Source organism: Lissotriton vulgaris, chromosome 4_1 (assembly GCF_964263255.1).
Source record: "Lissotriton vulgaris chromosome 4_1, aLisVul1.2, whole genome shotgun sequence".
Taxonomy (NCBI): domain Eukaryota; kingdom Metazoa; phylum Chordata; class Amphibia; order Caudata; family Salamandridae; genus Lissotriton; species Lissotriton vulgaris.
The window spans coordinates 1,459,232,344-1,459,255,273 of record NC_141691.1 but is presented as its reverse complement, the minus strand read 5'-3'; the positions used below and the strand labels follow the sequence as shown (position 1 = coordinate 1,459,255,273).

General features: G+C 43.4%; 1 protein-coding gene across 3 annotated transcripts in view; it reads left to right on the top strand.

Annotated features, from left to right (window-relative positions):
- Positions 1–1,519: 1,519 nt before the first annotated feature.
- Positions 1,520–22,930, top strand: part of TRAPPC8 (trafficking protein particle complex subunit 8) — a 1,294,567-nt gene continuing 1,273,156 nt past the window's right edge. Inside the window, exon 1 of one of the 3 annotated variants that reach the window (XM_086965686.1) lies at positions 1,520–1,822. In XM_086965686.1, the coding sequence (XP_086821812.1) occupies positions 1,666–1,822 (157 nt within the window). In that variant the 5' untranslated portion in view covers positions 1,520–1,665. The remainder of the gene's footprint in view (positions 1,823–22,930) is intronic. The other 2 variants (XM_086965688.1, XM_086965689.1) reach the window with 2 other exon arrangements.

Here is a 22,930-nt window from a genome sequence, read left to right as displayed (position 1 = left end):
CTGGCGGTATAGTCGAACTACAGAGACACCGCCCAAATCATCCCCCAGACTGCTCAAAAGCAGCCCTCAGGTGGAACTCGGACCCCGGCCCCTCGGGCATTGCCCGAATGCTCCTGTTACCAATCCGACGCTGATCCCCACATAGCTTTCCCCCCAAGGTTTGTTCACCTTTGTACTCCCATTGGTCAGTTACTTCTCCACGTCATGCAGAACTTTATCCCTATTTAGCTCGCTTCACTGCTCGGCTGTCATCCTTCCTCCAGCTGTTACCTCACAGTCACCACTGTTACCAGCTGACTGCGGGCCTTTGTAATTATAAATAAATACTTGTTTAAAACCTTTTCGTGTTAGGTTATCATTCCTGATAACACTGCCACTTCAGGCAGCTTAGGTTAGTCACTGCTGCCTGCCCTTGGATCGCCCGTAAGTTAACCCACCAAGTTGGCATACCCCTTGTATGTAATAAACCTGCAGCAAACTGTTTTTCCAACATAACTTGTGTGTACTGTTTATTTTGTGCAGCGCAACTGATTATTGGTAAGCGTGGGCACTAAGAGTAGTGACTGGCAACAATGGATTAAATATTTTTCAAAAGTATATAATGGGGAGAAAAATTTTGATGTGACAGGTAATATTGGTTTTATTAACAAGATTTAGGTTGGGGGGTTCATATACTTGTTACCCTTCTGAAAAAGAACGACTGGGCTCAACACCTTGAAATGTGTCCTTGTGACAACTACTAATCACAGTCTATGATACATGTCCTTATTTTTTGCAGGTTTTACACTGATGTGAGGAGAGTTCTTATACTACCAGTTTTTTAAAATCTCTGGAACTTCGCCAATGTCGACCTGCTCTTATTGCATTACAAAATTTGGACAATGAGCACAGTATTTTTAGGATTGTATCTTCTTTAAAGCGTGTATTGAGTCAAAGGAAATGTATGCCTTTTTAATTCTTTTTTATTAGAAACTGGAACTATGATGATTCTATTATGTTTAAAATATTATAATGAACTATGGATAATATTTTTTATTTGTATGGTATTTTAACTTATGAAATGATTGAGGTGTTTATTTGTATGTGCTTTTATTTTATCACTGTTTGATATAGCAATCGAATAAAGGCTTTCTTTGACTTGATCGGCAAAACGTCATAACTTTCAGACTTACGTATGGAATACTGTAGAGCCGATCAAATTTGCTCAGACGCTTGTATCATCTTTTCAAATATATTGTTTGAAACTGTTAAGACGATGCTTTTCCTGATCTTAACATTGACAGCTTAGAGACACGCCCATTTGAGCCGTCAAACTTCAACATTCCATTTGTATTCGCTGTTTTGTCATTGGTTAGTTTACTAGCGAATAGGATTGCGTGGCGGCGCAGTCTGTCGGGTCACAAAAAAATCTAACCATTCAAACACATCCTGGTTCAAAGTCAGCCGGGCGCATGCGTATGAACGACGATGAAACTATGCGCCGAACTCAGAAAATGAAAACCCTGACGTCACGGTGGACATTGTCACGTGAACAGAGGAAACAGCGGTTGACAGGTCGGCGGAAGGGTGGGGGCTTATTCGGTTGAGGTCAGGGTTCGAAACCAACATGGCTCCAGGAGACGGGTGCTGAGTAGCCCTAACAGGACCACGGGACCCTGACCCGTTATGGCGCAGTGCTTACAGTCCGTGCACGAGTTCCTGCAGGATGCCTTCGTCCCTGCTGTGGCGGCTCTGTGCAGCGAGGAAGCGGAACGACTCACTCGCAAGAACAACCTGAGCTTCTGTGAGCTGGTGCGGCCCTTCTGCCGCTTGACAAGTGAAGGTGCGTTCCCTGTGGGATGAAGGGGGTACCGGGGTATCTATTGGAGGGGCAGGTCCACGTCACTGGGCATTGAGAGAGTCAGGAGGGCGAAAAGTTGCGAAGGTTTGTTTACTGTTTGAAAGCAATGTCCACACCTGACGGAAGCAGAGAATTGCCTTGGACCACGGTTTGCGAAACCTCTCCCTTTTTAATGTGGAGCTCGAGTTCTGGCTTGTCACATGCATACTGGGTGACGCTTCTGAACACAACATTAAACGTTTCTATTCTATGAAAGTGGTGCACGCCGACGCTCACCGTTCCTGCCTTAGATATCAAGTTTGTTTGGGCATAAGGTTACGCAGGAATTTTCCCTACTTGACTGATTTTTGCCGGCGAAGTTTAATCTCTAAGGTTGCAGAGGCCCAGTTTATATGCTGTTACTGCTTGGATTTGTTACTTTCGAAATTGCAGAGCTGTGCGTATTTCTTTGTCTCTTATGTCCAGGCTCATTTGTTGGCAGGTTGTGTTCTTAACTTAGCTGGGTGGGTGGTATTTGAATTGTTTACTCCGGTAACGCGGACCTGGAGTACTTGGCATTGGACCGATATGCTTTGTAGTTGACTGTTCTTTCCAGGCACCAACCCATCCTCCCATTTCTGCGGCTGCTGATCGTCTCTTACCTCCTCGTATTTGTTGGATGATATACAGCGATTCTTGTAGATTCTGTTCATGATGACTGAAAAGACACACCGGGGCATCGTATTTTTTCTAGTGAATGTGAGATACTCTATATCTATGTGCAGAGCTTTTAATTGAATTGGTGAGGAAGCTGTCACTTGTTAAAAAGTATTTCTCGTGGGAAACTAACGCGTGTTTTTGCTCCTGTATAAATTTGTTTTTATTGTCTGATATCTTAACTTGCTTCCATTTCCTGGCGGCCCTTTCGGGGAGCACCCGCAGCAAGAGCTGCCAGGCCCGGTTCCAGGAATTTTTATTTGGGTGGGCCAAGGGTGCATTCCGGTGGGCCACTGCGGGCTCGATTTGTCGCATATATGTCTAGGCAGACCTGCTTCAGAGCCCTCCTTTATCTCTTCTTAGTCTTACAAGGCCCATTAAAATGCACTCTTTCCCAAATCTCTTTCTAAATGTGATCACTCTCAAAAAGTGTTTTTTCCATGTAATGTCCCTTTGATGGGAAGAGGAGGTTTCTGAGGTGGAAGTATCAGGCAAGTGACACTTCTCGGGCTCCCTCTGTGCAAGCCTTCAGGGAGAATCCCTCTTCATTACTACCTCCACCTGACCCCGGACTCTGCAGCGCACTCCCTTACAGGCTTGATTACCCACTACTCCTCTCCAGTGCACCTTATCTCACAGCTGAACTTGGGCCCCAGCCCCATATTAGGCACCATCAGGCTCCACTTTCACTTTTCCCGGTAAAAACATTAGTAAAATCACCTTCAAACTTAAAACATTGAATATAGCAGTAAATATAATTAGCACACACTTTAAAGTATGTCCCACAGTAGCCCTTATGACCGACTCCTAATTAAATAACAAAAACAGAAACGCCGGCTTCAGCGCTGATGAGTCTTTTTTGGCACCGCACCAATAACCTCTGTCTCCGTAAATACCTTTACCCCCACCTTCCAACAGTGCCCCTCATCTCCCAATGGCTCCCTCTATTGACCTCCTCCTCGGATTCCCACAAAGCCACCCTCCACCAGTGCCCCTCATCTCTCCCTGACTCCCCCCTCCACCCCATGACCTCTTCCTCAGATTCCCTCACTGCCATCCTCCACCAGTGCCCCTCATCGCTCCATAGACCCTTCTACTACCTCCTCCTCGGATTCCCTCACTGCCACCCTCCAACAGTGCCCCTTATCTTTACATAGCCCCTCTCTCATATGCATTTCATTTGTTGCATAGTGCTACTCATATCAGTGTAGCATGTGTCAGTACTTTACTCCCGCGCACATTATACAGAGACAATGAATCATACAAGTATGTAAATCAGTCTATAGGGAATGTCACATAAGCCAATGAGGATTACAAGGTGTATGAATCACATGTCATCCCTACTGGTGGGTGGGATATTTTAAGAAGGTTTGGTCTGAGGAAATACAACCTTAGGATTTAAAGAGTATTCCATGGGAGTCAGCTTTACTGATAAAAATGTATATCAGCCCAAACATACTCAATTTAGCAACATTAGAATAATGAAAGACTGGGAAAGTTCTAACTATATCACAAAACAAAAAAAAGCTAACTTCTAACTATACCATCCATGTTTGTATGCAGCTCTTTGATGACAGTTCATTGGTTACTGTCCTATGTTAGGATTGTAACTTCTGAACTGCAAGTAACACAAGGATCTCTGTGACAAAGGCACTAACCCACAGAGCTATCCAGGGCTTTAAGTAGGCCGGGTCTCACTGGGTATAAGCACTGGCAACTTTTTTAAGGGGGTCTCTATCGGGCTCTGTTTTGTGCGCTGGTCACAGGTAGTCCGTTTTTTTTCCGAACTGCGGTGACAGCAGTCTGGAAAAAAGTGCCAGGGCACAAAACAGAGCCCGATAGAGACCCGTTTCGAGACAGCAGGCACATCGGTGTACCCTGCTCACACTACTCGGAAGTGGAAAATTACGGCATGACGCCATGCCAGGTGAGCGTTGTAGGGGGAAGGGAAATCCTTTAAAGAGAGTCATTTTCTCTCTGGATTTCCCTTCTCTTTTTGAAACTCAGGAGCAGCAACACTGTTGTGATGTCACCAGTGCTTTAAGTGGAAGCTTTTGCAATATTATATACAAGCCATAGTTGCTGTTATTTATCTTATGCAACTAACAACCATTGACAAAGTCTATAGTCCTGACTTGTAGGTATGATGTTACTTGTTGTATCATATACCTGGATGCAATGACAGAAACAGCATAATACAAGTCGGGCCGCACACTGCTTAACACAGATTTTTAACGTACTGTTTTTAAGCCACGTCCTCAATTACTTTGGCCACGCCCCTTTGAGAGACCCCCCCAGTTTTTTCATCCCACTTAAATCCCTGGAGCTATCCACATAAAATACAGTTCATCTGCATTTGAAAACTACTAACAGACAAATGATTGCTCTCCAGCAGGATTATTATCACCAGCGTTATCTGGGCATTTTGTATTGTCTTATTGTTGTCCTTTATCGGCCATGATAATGATAAATGCTGTTTAAATGAAGCACACATGAAGTATGTGTCCTGCTGGGCCTGTGCAGATTTTTAAAAGAAAAAAATATAGTAACACATTCTCTTACCTACTCCATTGGTCAAACTTTGTGTCACAGCCTGATGTGATAAGCCACTGCAGGGGTCAGGAAAGGTGCTTAGGAATAAACAAACTTCTTTTCTTCTGTGGTGCTTAGAAAATTAATATCAACGCAGCAGGACAGTAGGCAAAGGTTACCAAAGGTTACCGTTGTCAAAAAAAGATTTGTCGCCTTGCAGAAATGAAGGGGTGAAAAAATAAACCAAGCCTCATTAACATGTAAATGGTCTTGTAAAGACCTGTGAAGTACTCGGGTGCGGCCTCGATAATCTCTAAACTGTCTGTGAGCCCCTCAGCCCGGGCTGACACACACAGCGGGGGAGGGTTGAAGCACGTTGATCCCAAAGGCGTTGCGCGCCTGCCTTCAAGCCCTCACTGCGAGGGTCAAGGATCCTGTTTGGGTGGGCCAGGCTGATGTTTGGGTGGGCCTGGCCCACCCGCTAGAACCGGGCCTGAGTGCTGCTCTTATTCAATGCAGGGCACATCACCCCCTTGCCGTCTTTAGCATTGTTGGCGCCTGGTGCGACAGTCTTTGTTGGCGCCCCCTCAATTCAATTATTTTTATTATGATTTGGAGCTCCGAAGAGTTCCACATAAAAAACGTATACTAACAACTCCAGTTTACCAGATCACCGACACTTGGAAACAAGCTGCTAAAAACACAAAGCATCAGGAATTACAGTTCTTCATAAAATAGTACAAAATTCATAGTTACATGTGAATTGCAAGGAGGTGCAATGTGAGCACAAATTCAATTTCAGAGTCCCTTCAAACACAAAGCTAACAGAGCAGGGCAAAGCAAGGTATACCATTAGATTCTTAAACGACTTCAGCTGTGCATTTACAATGATGCTAAATATATATTTATAACAATACATTTAGTTCAACAAGAATTAAGATACAAAAGGATACAAAGAAATCTAAATTTCAGTACACACTAACTAGCGGCATAAAGGATGACAAAAAGGGCGAGTGCTCAAGCAAGGTAACAAATGCCAAAATCCTTAAAACAATTCAATTTTTATTCAGTTTACATGCATAAAGCCTAACAGGTACAATTGTCTTGGCTAACAGATATTCAATTGTACATGACGGTTTTCATAGCAGCATACGAGGAGATGAAAGGGCAAGAGCACCAATTTAAAAAAACCCTTAAAAGTGCAACCATAACGTAGGCAATATAAAACATATACCATTGTATCCTCTAACAATTACAACCGTCTGATAAAAATAAACCGAAAGTACTACCTATCAGATTCATTACATTTTACTCCGAAGGAAACCTGTGCGGCCAACTACTAAACGGGGCAACATAGTTCTTCTCTAAAATATATTTAAAAAGCTAAAAGAATTTAAGCAAACTCGTTCGGGTGGCGGGGCAGAAGACAGTTACAGGCCTTCTCAGCTGTAGCAATGTTATACTTTAGAAAAAAAGGTTTTGGATATCGATGTAGTGAAAGTTGTAGTAGACAAATAAGATGTGATTCAAGTCCTGCACACAAGTACCACATAGATGACTAAGACTATCCTACCTAGGAAGACCCTCCTAAGCTCCTGTTAATTTTCGCAAGGGAAGCAAATTCAGCCGGAGCAACAAGCAAGTTCTGTGCACTCCATGGGGGAGGTTCCATATCACATAAGGTTGGGGCTGTTTATAGATACCCTGCCCCATCAAAAAACTTTCTTGCCAGGTTTCATCACTTCAGCTGTCTAACCGTGACTTACCTCTCTCTCTCTCGCGTATTTCATTTGTTTTATGCTTCTATTACCAGTGTAGGGTGTCAACGCTTTACATCACACATGCAGTATACAGAAACAATGAATAAATACGTGTGTAAATTAGTGTACAGGACATGTTAGATAAGACAAAGAGGACTATACAAGGTGTAGGAGCGAAATGTCCTCCTTACTGGTAGGCTGTATATTCTAAGAGTGCATGGTCTGGAGCAGCACAAACTAAGGATTTAAAACGTAACACATTGTTTGGGGTTTGCTTTACTAATAAGAGTGTATTTCTACCCAACAAAACCCCTTTTAGCAACATCAGGAAAAAAAGACTGGGAATGAAACAAAGTTCCCACCTATTCCGTCTGTTTGCATGCAGCTCTTTACCCGCTCATAGCTCACTGTGCTATATTAGGATTGTGAGTCATGAACTGTTTGTAGCAACAGGCGCTCTGTGACAAAAATCAGTAATCCATCGAGCTATCTATATAAAATGCAATTCTGCCATCTGTGTGGTACACATTCTCTACAGTTTACACATTCTTTACAATTCTTTGATTCACATGGAGTGAGAATTTGCTGTCGTGCTGTAATAGCATGTTTCAATGAGGGCAATACAAGATTAAGATATTTGTCAAAAGTTGTAAACAAAAAACAACTTAAATGAATTTCAAGCCCACCATGTACTTTGCTGCCTGTACTAGTACTGAGAAAATATTTCTGTTGACAAGTTTTTAAGAAGTCTCTTCAAATGCACTTTACGTTCTACGTGTTAAATTGTCGTTGGCACTGCTATTAAGATATCTCTCAATGACTTCCCAAGATACCTTTTTTAATTATATTATTATGATCATTTTTAACTGTGCTCTTTTTATATGCATTCGTTTTTATTAACTATGCATTTCTGATAAGTTTAAATTTGAAAATTAAAATGTATGTACAGCAGACACATTAACCCTCTGTGGTACAAAAGGGGGTGGTGATGGACGGAGCATCTGAATCAATCAAACACTCACACCCAGTCAAAAGATCTGGGTTTAATCCATCACCGTTCTTTAGCCCACTCTGCCACCCCAGTTCAGACATGGCTATATGCAAATCAGTCTGACCCTGTGCCTCATGGGAACAGTCCAGCACAAACTGCCAAGCTATGTCTTCCCTGAACCGGAAACAAGCTTCCGAGGACCGGTTTCTGGCATTCCAGCCGTCTTCAGCCCGGCTTGCTTGAATCCAGTGGCAAAGTGAGAAACCAGTCCTCGGAAGCTTGTTTCCGGTCCAGGGAAGACATGGCTGGGCCACAGTGCTAAAGTGCGGAGAGACCAGAAATCAACTAACATCATGTCATTATTAATGGCAAAAAGTTCAGGGGTGAACCTGCCAAAATGGCCAAGTCCAACAAAGAGGCACAGGGAAGAAACGTAATCACATAGTCATACATTTTGGTCAAGCCTGGAAGCTGGGATAGAAACCAAGTTTCTTGATAAGACATTGTGCAATTCAGATCCTGAATGGCTATCACAGTCCTTTCCCTTTTTATGACAACAACTTAGCTACCCCATGCTAACCCCCTTGTCACCACTCACCCAACGATTTGTATCCTTCCAGCCCTGATGAGTCACAGGACTTTTCCTAGTGACAAATCACTTGTCGGCTGGTTTTGTTTGTGATCGCCGTTTCTTCAATATACAGAACTTTTCGAAATCCTACTGGTGTCGACCACTGCAATTATATGAACACTTTAAGACTCAAGTCAAGTTTACAGTGTGGATCTCGTGATTCACACACTCCCGGGGGTTATCGGGTTATTCCCCCGACCTGGCAGCACCGTACCTACACAGGTTCACAGATAATACACACAATAGCCTGAGCGCCATTTCTTCCTGACTTAACTAAAAACCCCACCTCTCTCTATTGCTATCACATTCTTTTCCCCTTCTTCCCTAATGATGATTTTATTAGTGGGCCAACAGGGAAGTCAGTTGTTTTGTGCATCCTATACAAGTGGTTTTATAGATGGAGCAACATTATGGTGCATTAACCGCTTCACTGTGGACTGAATTCCCCACCGATGGGGAGGAATTCTAAGCGTGCGCGGTTCGGACCGCCCCCGGCCGTCCTCCACACATGCCCACCGTGACGTCAGAAGGCCGTCCGACGCACGGAAGAGGTTATATTTGTACAGTTCACATCCTGAACTGAATTATTTGAAGGTGCTCTGAAATTTGATGAGCACTGAAAAGGAGTCGGAGGGGAAAAATGTAGTTGCCCAGGTTCACACAGTTTGGTCAAGCAGGGTAGCTGTGATTGCAGGGCCCTGGCTCAGAGACCCTGGTTTCAATTATTTTTTCCCTGGGTCCCACTAAAGCTTTTGACTGACCTGGATATTTTAAGCAAGTGCATTTTTAAATTGCTTTGGTTTTTTAATATACTGGATCAACAGCAGGGGAAATAGAGCAGTTAAACCTTTGGCAGAAACATGATTCTCTCACACATACACATACAGAACTGATACAACACGGGCAGCTAATACACTTAAGAGTGAATGAGTGAGAGGCATTAAAGAACTGTTGCACTATTTCCATAAATAGACCTAAAGGTACAAGAAATACCAAACACTTGGAAGAAAAAGCTAAGCCTCTTATGGAATACCCATACATCCATGTAGTTGTATAGGACATTCATTACTCACCTATCTAATGTGGTATGCTTCATCATTGGGTTCTGTACCTTCACTAGGAAGCATACAAGAGTACTACCGTACACTGGTTGTTCTGTCTCCTAGTTATTGGTTGTCTGGTTTAGGTGAGGTTATGTCACTTATGTCAACATTTATGTTCTTCCTAAGTTAATGTGTCAGACCCTTATTGATGTGGGTGAGGTAACACTTTATTTACTGGTGCTTCCATATCACAAGGTTAAAAACAAGAGAGCTGAGCAGGGAACCCTGCTTCTATTTTCCATTGATATGTTTTAGTTCTCTAATATAGCTGACACTAAACATAGTCATCTTTTCCTGCAGTATAGGTATCTTGCATCAAATATTGTGAAGTAGTCCTGCTCTATATAGGGCATGTTCACCAGCTCCTGAAGGGGTGGTGGGAGGATGGGGTTTATTTCATCCACACCCTCCTTCAAGTGGCCCTGCGACGGGCTGTTGGCCATGTTGTCAGCACGCACAGCATGTTTCAGAGGCGAATCATTGTAATCATAGTATGCACTATGAAAGTGGCCCTGTCTATGCTACAAAGCCACACTCACAGCTGACTGGGTGTGGTTAGCGGTAGTGCACATGCCTTGCGCGAACCCCACACGCCCAACACCATAGCATCTCCTGCTTCACCACCAATGCCAAAAGGACAGTGGTAGCGAGGAGGTTGGTGGCCAGGTCCCACAATTTTAAGCTGCCTAGTCTGAGTTGCATTATGTCTGGAAAAGCAGCACTATGGACGCTCAGGAGAACAGATCTTGGCTCATCCTGAACCTCCTGCCCTACTACAAGTGACACTGGATGCAAATTTATTTATAGGTGAGGTATGGACCTTTACATAAAAATGTGTATTTAGGATTGTTTCACTTTAGCACCTTTTGATTAGATCAGTATACTGAGTGGCTATTATAAGAATTAGTGAACCACATCCTTTCCATTGTGACAGTTAGTTATGACCCAGAGGAAAGCCATTTGTCTTGTTTCTCCTATTTCAGTTTTTATTTATATGGGTGGAGCAACATTATGGTCTGCTAAACCAAACACAAGAGAGATTGTTGTACAGTGTGTATTCGGAACTCAATTTTTTTTCAAGGTGCTGTTAAATGTAATGATCATAGAAAAAGAGGCACAGGAAGAAAATTAATCACCTACGATCATAAGGTTTGGCCAAGACTGGAAGCTGGAAGTGAAGCCAGGTTTCTTCACAACACATTGCGCAATTCAGATCCTGGATGGCTATCACATTCTTTTCCACCTTCTTCCTTGATGACATTTCTAATAGTGGGCCAACAGGCAGGTCAGTTGTTTTGTGCATCCTACACAGGGCATTTATTGTTGTTCTAGATGGAGCAACATTATGGTGCATTAAACCATATGCAAGAGAGATTTTTGCACAATTCACATCCTGAACTGAATTATTTCAAGGTGCTCTGAAATTTGATGATCACCTAAAAGAAGTCGGAGGGGTAAAATGTAGTTGCCCAGGTTCACGCAGTTTGGTCAAGTTGGGTAGCTGTGATTGAAACCAGGGTCTCTGCAATTATTTTTGCCCTGGGACCAACCAAAGCTTTTTACTGCCCTGGATATTTTAAGCAAGTGCATTCTAAATTGCCTTTTTTCTCAATATGCTGGGACAACAGCAGGGGAAATGCACCTCTTCATAGAACAGTTACACCTTTGGCAGAAACAATGCAAGCCTCTTGCATATAGAGGACAGGTGTGGCAAGGGTACCATCAGCATAAGCTATTTCTGGCACACTACAGGTACAAATTGGGCACCAGCAGTGCAACTTTATTTCCTCACTGAACGCGAACAGCATGGTAGCATCAAAGCAAGCTTTTGTCATAGAAGGCATTAAGTGCAATCTTCAATTTCCGACCGATCAGATCATGCTGGGCAGAAATGTATAAGCTTTCATCTCTCACAGAACATGTACAGTTGAGGCATGAGTGGTGTAGGTTATAGAAAGATATATAGAGCTGGTGTTTAGGTCACTGAGAGGAATGTATAGGTGGATGAATGAGAGAATATGCAAGTTCTGACTCCATTCTCACGTAGGTGATATTTCAAGTTACCTCCTGAAATTTCTGCTTCTGTCACTTTGAAACCTGCTGTTTGTGTTGATTCTTTGGTGTCCCATATATTGGGAAGAAACCATTACCTAGTAAGTCATTGTTATTTGGAGCAGCCTTGCCACATTCTAATTTACTATGCACCAGACTGGAACACTGGTGCCAACTTCTTTGAAACGGTTTTGAACCAGACCCTGTGAATTCCCACTCAGAGCTTCACCTGTTAAGAATATGGAGGGCCTACAGTGTTTCCATTGATTGTTCGCTTTCAGGTCAAGACAACTGCTGTTGCTTGGCAGCAGCAGACACGTTTTGCTTCTCATTTGGGTGACTGTTTTCCTCTATGGCTTAATGTAGCTTTTTGTCTTTTGAGTTGACTCAATGCTACTAGTTCAGAGTTTTTCTAGATGTTTGAGAGTCTTTTGCAGCTCAGGTAGCATGTTGTAGTAACCCCTGCCCTGGCTAAGACTAGTTTTAATATTATCTTTACGCCACACCCTTAAAGCAAATACTCCAACTGCTTTCCCATAGGCAAATCAGAACCTGGAACATTATTCTCATGCCAGACATCATAGCTTTCTACCAAACTCAACTCTACAACATAGGCATTTCCCTTCCTCCATCTAATACTAATAATTGAACGTAATACATCCTTGAGAAATACCAAAACCTAATTTACACAACAGCCATGTTATATGCAGCTAGACTAAAAATTACTACAGTAAGGATATTGCATTGTATACTTTTGTAAATAACATCAGTGAATAATAACTTCTCATTCACAATAAAGTTCTTTGGTTTGTTACTAATACAACTTGGCCTACTTTCCCTTTTATTTCCAACACTTTCCCTTCAAAAAGACATGCTAGGAATACATTTCTTCACCCTTTTCTCTCTCCAACATCCCGCCAGTCATATTTCCTTCTGTTTACAAGTAATTTACTTATATTTTTCCTATACCTGGACCATATTTCCACATACCACATCTAGCCATCTCCAACCAACGAAAATGGAAGCAAATTAGGTCACAGTGTGCGATATTGGCATTGTGATGCGGTGCGTGTACTTTGTCACTCTCTGAAGTCAAAGGCTCCAACTGCCTTCTCATAAGCAATCCACACAACTTAAAATGTTATTGTAAGAAATGGAAGTTATAGTTGAGGGGGTGTAAGACCTCGCCACAGAAAATAACCACAATTCTTGTCCGGGTGAATCACTAATGTCACTAAATAAACCTGAGCGTATCAATCTGGTAGCTTGGCACAAAGCAACCAGGCTTAACTTGGAAGCAAATGTGTAAAGTAGTTATGCTGTACTCCAACAGTAATACAATGAAAATCCAACACAAGAAACATTCCAAACCAAGGTAGAAAACTAGAGAATATTTCAATAAGTAAAATGACATAACAAGGAGTAAACCACATTATAGATATTGATTAGTCTAGTGCAAATTTTACCTTCAGCCTTAAAAATGTTTATGGAGAAAAAGTGGTCAGTGACAAAACGTCGGTGGAGCAAGCTACACGTTGGATTCAAAGCAGGGCTCAATGACAACTGGTGGCAGAAAAGTAGAATCCCAATATGGTTGTTGATGATGGTGGGGAAAGCTCTGTGTCGGCAAACTTTGTGCCCAGTAAGACCTCGACATTGAAGGGTCGCTGCTCTGTGTCAGACCCGATGAAGCCCCGTACTTTCATACTTCGAAACATTTCTGGAAGTCCGATCTCTTTGAGCGGAGCAAGCTGAGAACAACTGGCGATTTGACAGTTGGCTTTGATGGCGATGCCTATCTCGGGCAGTTCTCCAGGCAGAAAGTTAGCAAAAAGTTGCCAAGTCCCACTTCTTGCCAATTGGGGACAGGAGGAGTCCTCTCTGCCCCTAGCCAAGGGTCAAGGACATGGGGCCACCACTTGGGGGTTAGGACTCCAGGGCAGTTGGTACTGGTCAGCTTTGTAGTTGCAGGATAAGGGATGCTTGTTGTGTCCCTGTAGGTCAAACAAGAAGTTGGCTAACTGACCCTTGGAGTCACTTCTGTGTTTGTGTGTTCAAGGCAAGCAGGTCCAGTCTTCCTTCAGGTTCTTTAGACAGAAGGGCAGTCTTTCTTATGATTTTTCACAGGTCCAGGTGTTTTCCCAGGAGTGTACTGGGGATGCCACATTTTTGCCCAGCGCCAGCCTGTGGTTGGGGGAAATTTCTGCCCACACCCTAACCAATGGAATAAAAGTTACCAGGTTACCACTTTTGCAGCACTTCCGGTGTGTTTTACTTTAAACTATCTCACAGTGCCCTTCTCTACCTAAATCCAACATGGCAGAACCTGGTCCGAGCTCGCTGTGCCCACCCTGAGGTGTGGTATTATAGCGGGCAATCCTTCCTTTCTGTTCACTTCAAACCAGTTTTAGGGCAGTACTCGCCTCCCACTGGGTTAGGAAGCAAACTGAGTAGCAAGACTGGAGGCAGGCCTAGGTATGAGGTATATCTGCTAATGACAGGATAGGCATCCTTTGACGCTCAGGAGGAGGCTAGGCACAAGCCCCAGACCATCCTGCTCCAGAAAGAAAATACCTCCCACACCCAATCCCTTTGACCACTGTCTGGGAGCAATCCATATCTCACCACATCCATCAGCAGTCTGGTGACGCTGGCAGAAATGCCCCTTTTGGTTTGGGCTGGAAAATGGCAACTTTCAAAAAGTGTAATTGTAGTGTGTCTAATCTTGACTGTGTCATGCAATGTTAGTGTGTCATAGTGGGACAGTTCATGGGGGGAATGCTATTAAAATTAGGTTAGGAATGTGGGGCATATCTGTGGTTGGATGTTGAGCTGGAAGGAATTAGAGCTCTGTAATCTGCCTAAGCGCAATAAACTTACTTTCAGACATCCCGGTGTTTACTATACATTGGTGGCGACTATCCTAACTCGGCAGATTACCCTTGTGTGCAAGTTTTGGCCACTTCCTGGAATTTATGCTTTTGTGTTGGCACTCGCCGCTCTTCCATGTTGGTACCGCGTTTTTGTTGAGCTCTATGGTTTGGCTACTTTGTCTCTGGCACCACGGATTTATGACGCATTGAGTGATCCTGTGAGCCACTGAAGGACTGATGGCTCTGAAAAACGCAGCTCGCACTTGAGGAGAGTATAGTACTAGGTGGAGAAGCGTGGCTCAGTGGTTAGAGGCGGCAGACCCGGCAGCTGAGATCGGCCGTGGACCAGGGTTCGATTCCCCGCCTCGGCGGGTCTCGGGCTCAAAATTCCACGGAGTCGACAATTCTCGCTGCGGTGCCTACTCGACTCACGGGGTCACACTCTGCGACTCTGGGCAATAGCTTGCTTAATCTCCACTACGGCCCCTCACCTTGTGGATACCCAGCCGGGGTATCTCACAGGGGAATACCAGGACGGGTTCCCTAAGCAAGCGCCTTGAGACCCCTGGGTTAAAGCGCGCTATATAAATCGAAGCACATTTACACACATTTACATTTACTAGGTGGTGCATGCATGCATAAAAACCTTCAGAGTGTCTTACTGCGCACATGACTGCTGCTAGCTACCAATGGAAAGGCAGCTTTAAAAATAGTGCTCATTCTCCTCGAAGTGCATTGGAGTGGCTATTGTGAGGCATCTGCGTTTTGAAACTTGAAGAGCACCTTGCGTACGCGTTGAGTGTAATGTAATTGCTATGAGCTCTGTTCTATCCATTCCTTAATGTAAGTGGATGATTGCGCTTCCTGCTGACTGTGCTACTAAGTTTTCCTTTTGTGAGGAGCATGCCATATTGTTTTCTGTACATTACTAACTGCAGCCTGGCAAAATCATAGTGGATATTTATTTTTCCTATGGTGTTTGCAATCTTCCTTGAGTGTTTGTCTGTTTCTTCATGGTTAGTGGTGAAGAACAGACTGAGTTAATCTTTAGAAGTAGTCCATCCCAACATGGCTATCCCTATTATTTTTTTGAATCTATGTAAAGAGTTTTGATGTGTTCCTGGAGTTCCACCAGTGCCTTGGCTGCTGGCTGCTGGTGGAAAGAATATTTTTTGAATTATATTCCCACAAATGACCACAGTGGAACATTAACTGCAGAAGGAAAAATAGTCTATTGTTATATTCATTGAGTCCGGAATGTCGTAGGATTCATAACCAGTTGTGTAAGGATGATAACATGGGGGCTGTCAATGTTGTTAATGAGGTTATTGGTCAGTTGGATACATATTTGTTGGCAAAAGTGTATATTGGTATTACGCGTTATAAGGTTCTAATTTTTTCCACAGGAAACAGGAAAAAACAATCTATTTATGAACCTATAGCGCCTTTGAGGAAATTGGCTCTTGATTGCAAATTTGGTGTATTACAAGAGGAATTAATTAGAGACCAAGTGGAAATACATGCCAGTGAGCCAGCCAGGAAAGGCTTTGGGTGAATGATGAGGCAAATTTGAAGGATGTTAGTCTATTGTAAGAAAGGCGAAGTTGTCATGAAGGTGTGCCAAAAGCACATAAGGAAAATAGTGCAGATGTTGAGTGTGAAGTTGTTGCCAAAGTTATGATGCATAATCCCACTGAAGGAGTGATTAAATCCAATAAGACGTCGCAGAGTAATTATGTTAAATGCTTTAAGTGTGATAGTGCTAGCCATCTAGTTAATAGCAAGAATTGTCCTGCTTTGAATCAAAAATGCAGCCTGTGCGTTGAAGTGGGACTTTTTGCACACGTGTATATTAAAGTTGGGTAAGGTTGGGAGCGTAAAATGCATTGCTGAAAAGGCAGCAGATACTTATAGTGAAGGAGAAGAAACTGATTATTCTGTGACATTGAGTGTTCAGGACTAAATAGTTTAAAACATTTCTGGTACGAGTAATAAAAATAAACCAATATGTTTTATGGAGATTGATGGGGTAGGAATTCATATTGCAGCAGATTCTGAATTCCCATATAATATTGTGAATGCAAGTGTGTGAAAATAACATCTTGAGAGCAAATTGAGTCCTAATTTGAATTATTCTGATTGCTCCGGAAAGTGTTACAGGGGAAACCATTGATATGTGTGATAGTTGTTCATAGAATAACTTCGCATAATGAAGCTAAAAGACAGAGTTTAATGAAGCACCCACAGAACAGCAATCTTCAATCTGACACTTTAAAATCTCCTCTCAGTTTAAACAATAGTAAATGCAACCATTGAAAAAACATGGAACACTGTCAGTTAGAATTCTATTACAGCTCATCAATCCATCAATCAATCAATCTTTAGTCTATAATCTTTCAATCATAACAGACACTATACATCATAAAAATGTCATTAACAGAGTAGCTCCCTAAAAACATACAAACTTGCAAAATTTAAAAGAAGCATTATCGAAAGATCCTGAGAATATTTCATAAAATAACTTTAAGAACATTTCCAAATAGAATATTTCATCAGAAAACTACGAAGGAGGAACTGCTGACCAATCTTGTCTTAAAGTAATAGTTCATGGAGGAGGGAGATTTTTCCTTCGCAGTGCCCATGCCCAGCTAAGAAATTTTGCAGTGGCTATGACTGACAATATCGGGTCGGGTATTAGTTACCAAGATACGTAGTGCTACCTTACCCGATCTCGTACCTAAGTTAGAGCAAAGCGGCCTAAGCCACTTGCGACGGGGGCTACTGTACTCTGGACACACAAACAATACATGACTGATCGACTCTTCCTGTGATAAACACAGGGGACAGTTAGTGTCTGGAGCATTGTTCCAGTTTGCCGAAAACTATCTTAGCGGAAGGGTGCCCACTCTGAATTGGTGATATAATTTCCTGTCGCCAGGTTTTGTAATCAGATTCCAGTAGGCCTCTGCTTCTACTACAAGCTTATATTCCATAAAGATACCTGTGAGAATATTACTGTCCATCATCGACAGGGTCTGCTTAGTGATCATATCCCAATATAGCGCTTTGTAATCATTTTTACTGGGAAATGTATTCCCTATCGCGTCATCCCACAGATGTCTAAGCCCCATGTCAAACAAGTTACACTTAAGCGTCTGGAGCCATTTGATTTTTGAAGACAAATCAGCATTCCTGATGTACATTAGAGCCTGTGCGTAAGTTTTCAATTCTGGAGTGGTCCATAGCCTTCTCCAATAAGCTAGGGGTCTGAATCTCGCCACCTCATCAAAGGAAGTACAGCCTAAATCTAATAAGAGGCTTGAAAGGGGTGGATTGAGGGAGGGCAGTCAATGATCTGAGAAACTTGTTTTGTGCCTTAACTAGGGGTGATACATTTTCGAACCCCCAAAGTTCGGCACCATATATTATAGAAGCTCGTATTTTCCCATTATAAATTGATATTGCTGGCCCCACCAGTTTAGTAATTGAAAGACGGTGTTCTTTTAATAGGGCACCCGCTAACTGGTTGTGCCTTTAAAACTAGAACGTCTAACTGTGGTGACCAGTTCATCCTCCTACCCATAGTCACACCTAAGTATGTAAAGGTATCAGTTTGTTCCAAAGGTGCTTTATTCAACTCTACTCTACCTTTATTAGATTTATGTTTATGCAACACCATGAACTTTGTTTGTCAACGTTTACTATTAGGTCGTGGTCGTTGCAAAAAACAATAAATCTGTCTAGGGCACGTTGCAGACCCAATTGAGTTTTAGATAAGATTAAAGTATTGTCTGCAAACATTAAGATAGGGGGCCCTTGAACCGGCTAGAGTTGGTGCATCAGTTGGAAAATTAGTGTAATAACTGAATACCTTGTTTATGAACAGAGAGAATAGGGTAGGGGCAAGGACACACCCTTGCCGCACTCCCTTGTTGACTGGGAATCGATCAGTTAGTTTGCCCTGCTGTCCCCACCTTACCTGGGCGTAATTCGCCTCGTGTAGTTTGATAATAAAGCCTAAGATTTCAAGCGGCATCCCTGCTTCCTTTAGCGAGGCCCATAACTTATGACGTGGCACTAAATCGAAGGCTGATTTTAATTCGACAAAGGCTGCATACAGGGTCTCCCCCCTGCAAGAATCACTGTATTCCAATATATCATCATAAATCTAAAAACTTGGTCTATAGTGCTGACGTTGGGTCTGAAGCCCGCTTGGTTGGTCGATAGAATATTCTGTTCTATTACCCATTCATTAACCCTACAGAGCACAAGTCTAGCCACAATTTTCTGAAGTGTCAATTAGGCTTAACGGCCTGTAATTGCGTGGGCTAGCACGATCTCCCTTTTTGTATATGGGGATGATTTCAGCCCCATGCCATATATCTGGGATTGACACACCTTTGGCGATAGCATTTATGATGATAAAAATATATTCAGTCCAGTTCTTCCTGTCCAATTTATAAATATTGGCCGGGATACAATCCGGGCCGGGGGCCCTCCCCTTTCTATCTCCCTTTTGCTGAATGCGAGGACAACCTCACCGATAAAGTCAGGGTAAACTATTACATTACTGTTTGGGGAGGCAAATTGAGCTTGATAGTGCTCCACCCAAAGTTCTGGAGATACATTGTTTGCTGGTGTAATGTCAGTCACACCACTGCCCCACTTTACTATTTTCCATACCTTGGTCCAGTTCTTCCCCTTACTTGCATTGGATAGGCTCACCCATCTATCCTCGTCAAAGGCCTTCTTTGCCTGCATTTGGGCTTTTTTGTAATTTGCCCTTGCAATTTTGACCTCATGGGATACTCCTATTTTGATTGTGTTCGAGAGATGCTTAAATGCAGCTCCACATGCCTCATCATACCATTTGGCCGATTTTTTTCTTTATGGTGTGCCTAAGAGGTCTTCTACTTTTTGTGAACAGGGACTTTAATTTGGCAAATAACTCCTCATGTACCTTCATGGGGTCTGGGGGAGGGTTATCCTGGATATCTCTAGAGCCAAAGCGTAATAAGGTTGTCAACCTAATCTGCTTTAGAGCACCCTCGTCTTCAGAGATTACGGCCCATTTCAGCCGTCGGGAATCTTGAGTCATGATTACATATCCTATATCAGTTTCCAGTGCAGCCTTAGTGTGGTCCATATCCTTCCTAACTAAAGTTAATACGAGAGGGTCGTGGTCACTTTCCGGTCTGTTGTAAACCTGCATATCTACAGATCTGGGCCACAGCTCCAAACTGAGTAGGATGTAATCAATTCTACTACCCCTAGTCCCATTAGAAAAGGTATTCTGATGGCAGCGTTCCCCGACTGTGCAGATATACCGAAATCCTCCCCTTTGGAGGACCGACTGCTGGTTGGACAGCTGTGCACCAAGGCGATCTCCTTCACATATAGGAAGCTTAGCAATAACATGCCAGACTCCTTCGCATAACTTGAGAAATGGGAAAGAGATCTTGGGGAGGTTGAAGAGGAGGATTGGATACAAGCGTTAATGTCCCCTAGAGAGGCTGCCATAACACTTACAGTATCGACTCATTCAACTAAGAATTCTACACCGTTCATATTTGACTGGGATTACCCTAGCAAAGATTGGGTCTCGGCCAGACGATTTGTGTTTCAAGGGCTGTAAGCAGTCGGCTAGTTTTTACCATATGATTTGGGAATGCCCGATGGTACAAAGTGGGTGGCACAGAATTACAACACACATGCAATCTGCCCTTGAACAGATAATTGCCCTGACGCCACGACTGGGCCTATTAAATATATGGGAGGCGACGGACCTTACGGAGACAAAGACAGGTTGCAACGCTGGGCTTCACATTATTTAAGAGTGAAATTGCTAGGGGATGGGGGGGGGGGGGGGGGGGGAGGGGGGGGGGGGGGGGGGGGGGGGGAGTGCGGCCACCTGAAGTAGCAATATGGAGGAAGGAGCTTGATAAATGTATGATAGCTGAAAAAGAGGTGTGTCCAAAGAAATGGGACAGGTACAGAGGAGAGATGTGTGTATCCCCAATAGTAGAATTAGAATTGCGGAGGAACAGAGAAAATGCGCAGAATGTGTAAATGTATACACTGCTTGCAACTATTGATCAATGTACTGATGAATAAGCCTTGTAATGTGGGATTAATTGCACAATGGCATATGGTCTGTTGTTTGTTTAAATAAAAATATTTAAAAAAAGAAAAGGTATTAATACGTTCTGTATCTGAGGAAGATCTCCAGTTAGCAGCCCTTAACCCCCTCCCCAGGGATAAACTTTATAGCTGCAGCGCTGCCTCAGTCCATTTATTGATAGGTGGCAGCGATAACGACGGTATCCGCCAGTTCTGATCTTCTTCCATACTGACGCTATGGTCATCTGGGCCTAAGGGCTCAAATGTGCAGTTTAGGTCATCTGCAATAACCAAGATATTTAAACCAACCAGATCACCTATAAAAGTGTCCAGGAGGGCAATAGTTGGAGAGGCTTTCCCACCCGCAATCCCTCTTGCATACACATTAAGTAATATGAAATCTGGATCTCCCTCTAAGCTGATCTTATTAGCAAGAATGTCTGGGCTATCTATTGATAGTTCCTCTATTTCGATCGTTGACTGTTGTTTAACCCAGGTTAACAATCCCCCGCTAGGTCTCCCCCTGGGATTTGCAATTGCTGCTTTACCAAAGGCCAAGTATCTTGGACAGTAGATCATATCTACCGACCAAGTTTTTTGAAAGTCACAAACATCATGGCCCTCAATAAAACTTTACCATTCGGGAGACATTGTTTTAGATAATAACCCAGCAATATTCCAAGATACCAAGGAGATCTGTATTGGTTATATACCCTGGGAGTTTGTGGTAGTTAGTGGGAGCCCAATGTAATCTTGACACTTAACCTCCATTTGGTGCAAGTCCTTTTTAAATGTAAATGTGTGTGTCTTGTAAAGCGCACTGCTACCCGGAGGCGTCCTGGCGCTATAGACCGCTGGGGAACCCGTCCTGGCTTTCCCTGTGAGATTTTCCCTCCTGGGTATCTCCTAGGTGAAACCAGGCATCCCCGGCGTTTGTGGGGGGCCGTTGTGGAGATGAGGCAATCTAATGCCCAGTGTTGCCGAGTGTGATCCCTGGTTAGAGTAGGCTCAAACGAGAATTATCGAGTCCGCTGACCCTGGTTCACGACCCTGCCGCGTCAAGAATTGAACCCTGGTCCCGGGCCGTCCTCTGCTTCCGGGTCTGTCGCCTCTAACCAGTGAGCCACACCACTCCACAAGAGCGATGGTTGAGATTGCACAGCTATCAGAGTGCCCTGCCAGATTCAATGTGCATGAGGATAGTCAGTCACATTGGTCTAAGTCAGATAATGGGGCAAGTCTGTAAGACAAAGGGACCCCTTTTGAACTTAGTGTTCGTCCATGGGTAGCCCATTTTTGCCTATCCATCCCTTGAAGTTCCATTACACTGGGGAAACGGGGGCCCGGTTTGTAAATGTACCCTAATGGTAATATGCACACTTATCAGATTGTCTTCCCGACATCCCTCCCAGATTCTCTAGCAAAAACCTTGTTATGTGTACATTGTTAAAATTACAACAATACAATCACCATTCCATTCTTTCCTAGAGGGCCCTATCCACGGTATTAGTCTAGCCATAATCATATGCTGATCAACACCTTCCTCCCATATCCCAGCGTCTTTGAGACGAGTGCTAAACCAATGCAGCGCTTTAAATATTAATTGTTCAGTGGTTTCAATCTGTGCTGCCTGTAAGGGTGGAACGTTTGTCAACACAACCACTAAGGGTGCAGCTGCCAGGGGAAGGTTAAAAACAGTACGGTTCGATTTCACAGCATTATGTTCCAGAAACCTGATCCCCTGTGGGCCTGTAGCTATGCTAGCTTGTCTATCCAAGGAAGAATTTTTACAGTTATTGTTTTTTATTCGGAGCTGTTGCTGTTGGCGCTTTAACTTCGCCCGGAGTACTCCTAATCGATTGTGCATATTCTCCTGATAAATTCCCTACATGGGCGTCTTTCTCATGCAACAGAATTATTTCCTTACGTGGTGCAGAAACTGCGGTTGAAGGCGCCCTAGGGACTGGATGTTTCGTTGCTTCTAAACACAGAGGCTTTGGTTTGGCTGTAGCCGAGTCTGGGACCTTTTTCCCCGTATTACGAGATATGTTCACAGCTACAGATTTCGATTGGGCAAGGAGGGCCTCTTGAGCACAGAAACCTGTCTTAACCTGAAATTCAGTGTTTATTAGGCGTTCCTCAATTTGGCTCCGTCTATAGGTAATCGGGGTCAGTAAGGTTTCTAATAGATTTTCCAGTCTTCTCCACATTTCCTCACTTGAGCTCGGGCCCAGGCCACCCATAGAAGAGAAGTTAAAGTCCGGGCGGGAAGTATCAGTGCTATCTTGTACATTGCACTCATCAGCTTGAAATCGGCTTCCATTTTTATTAA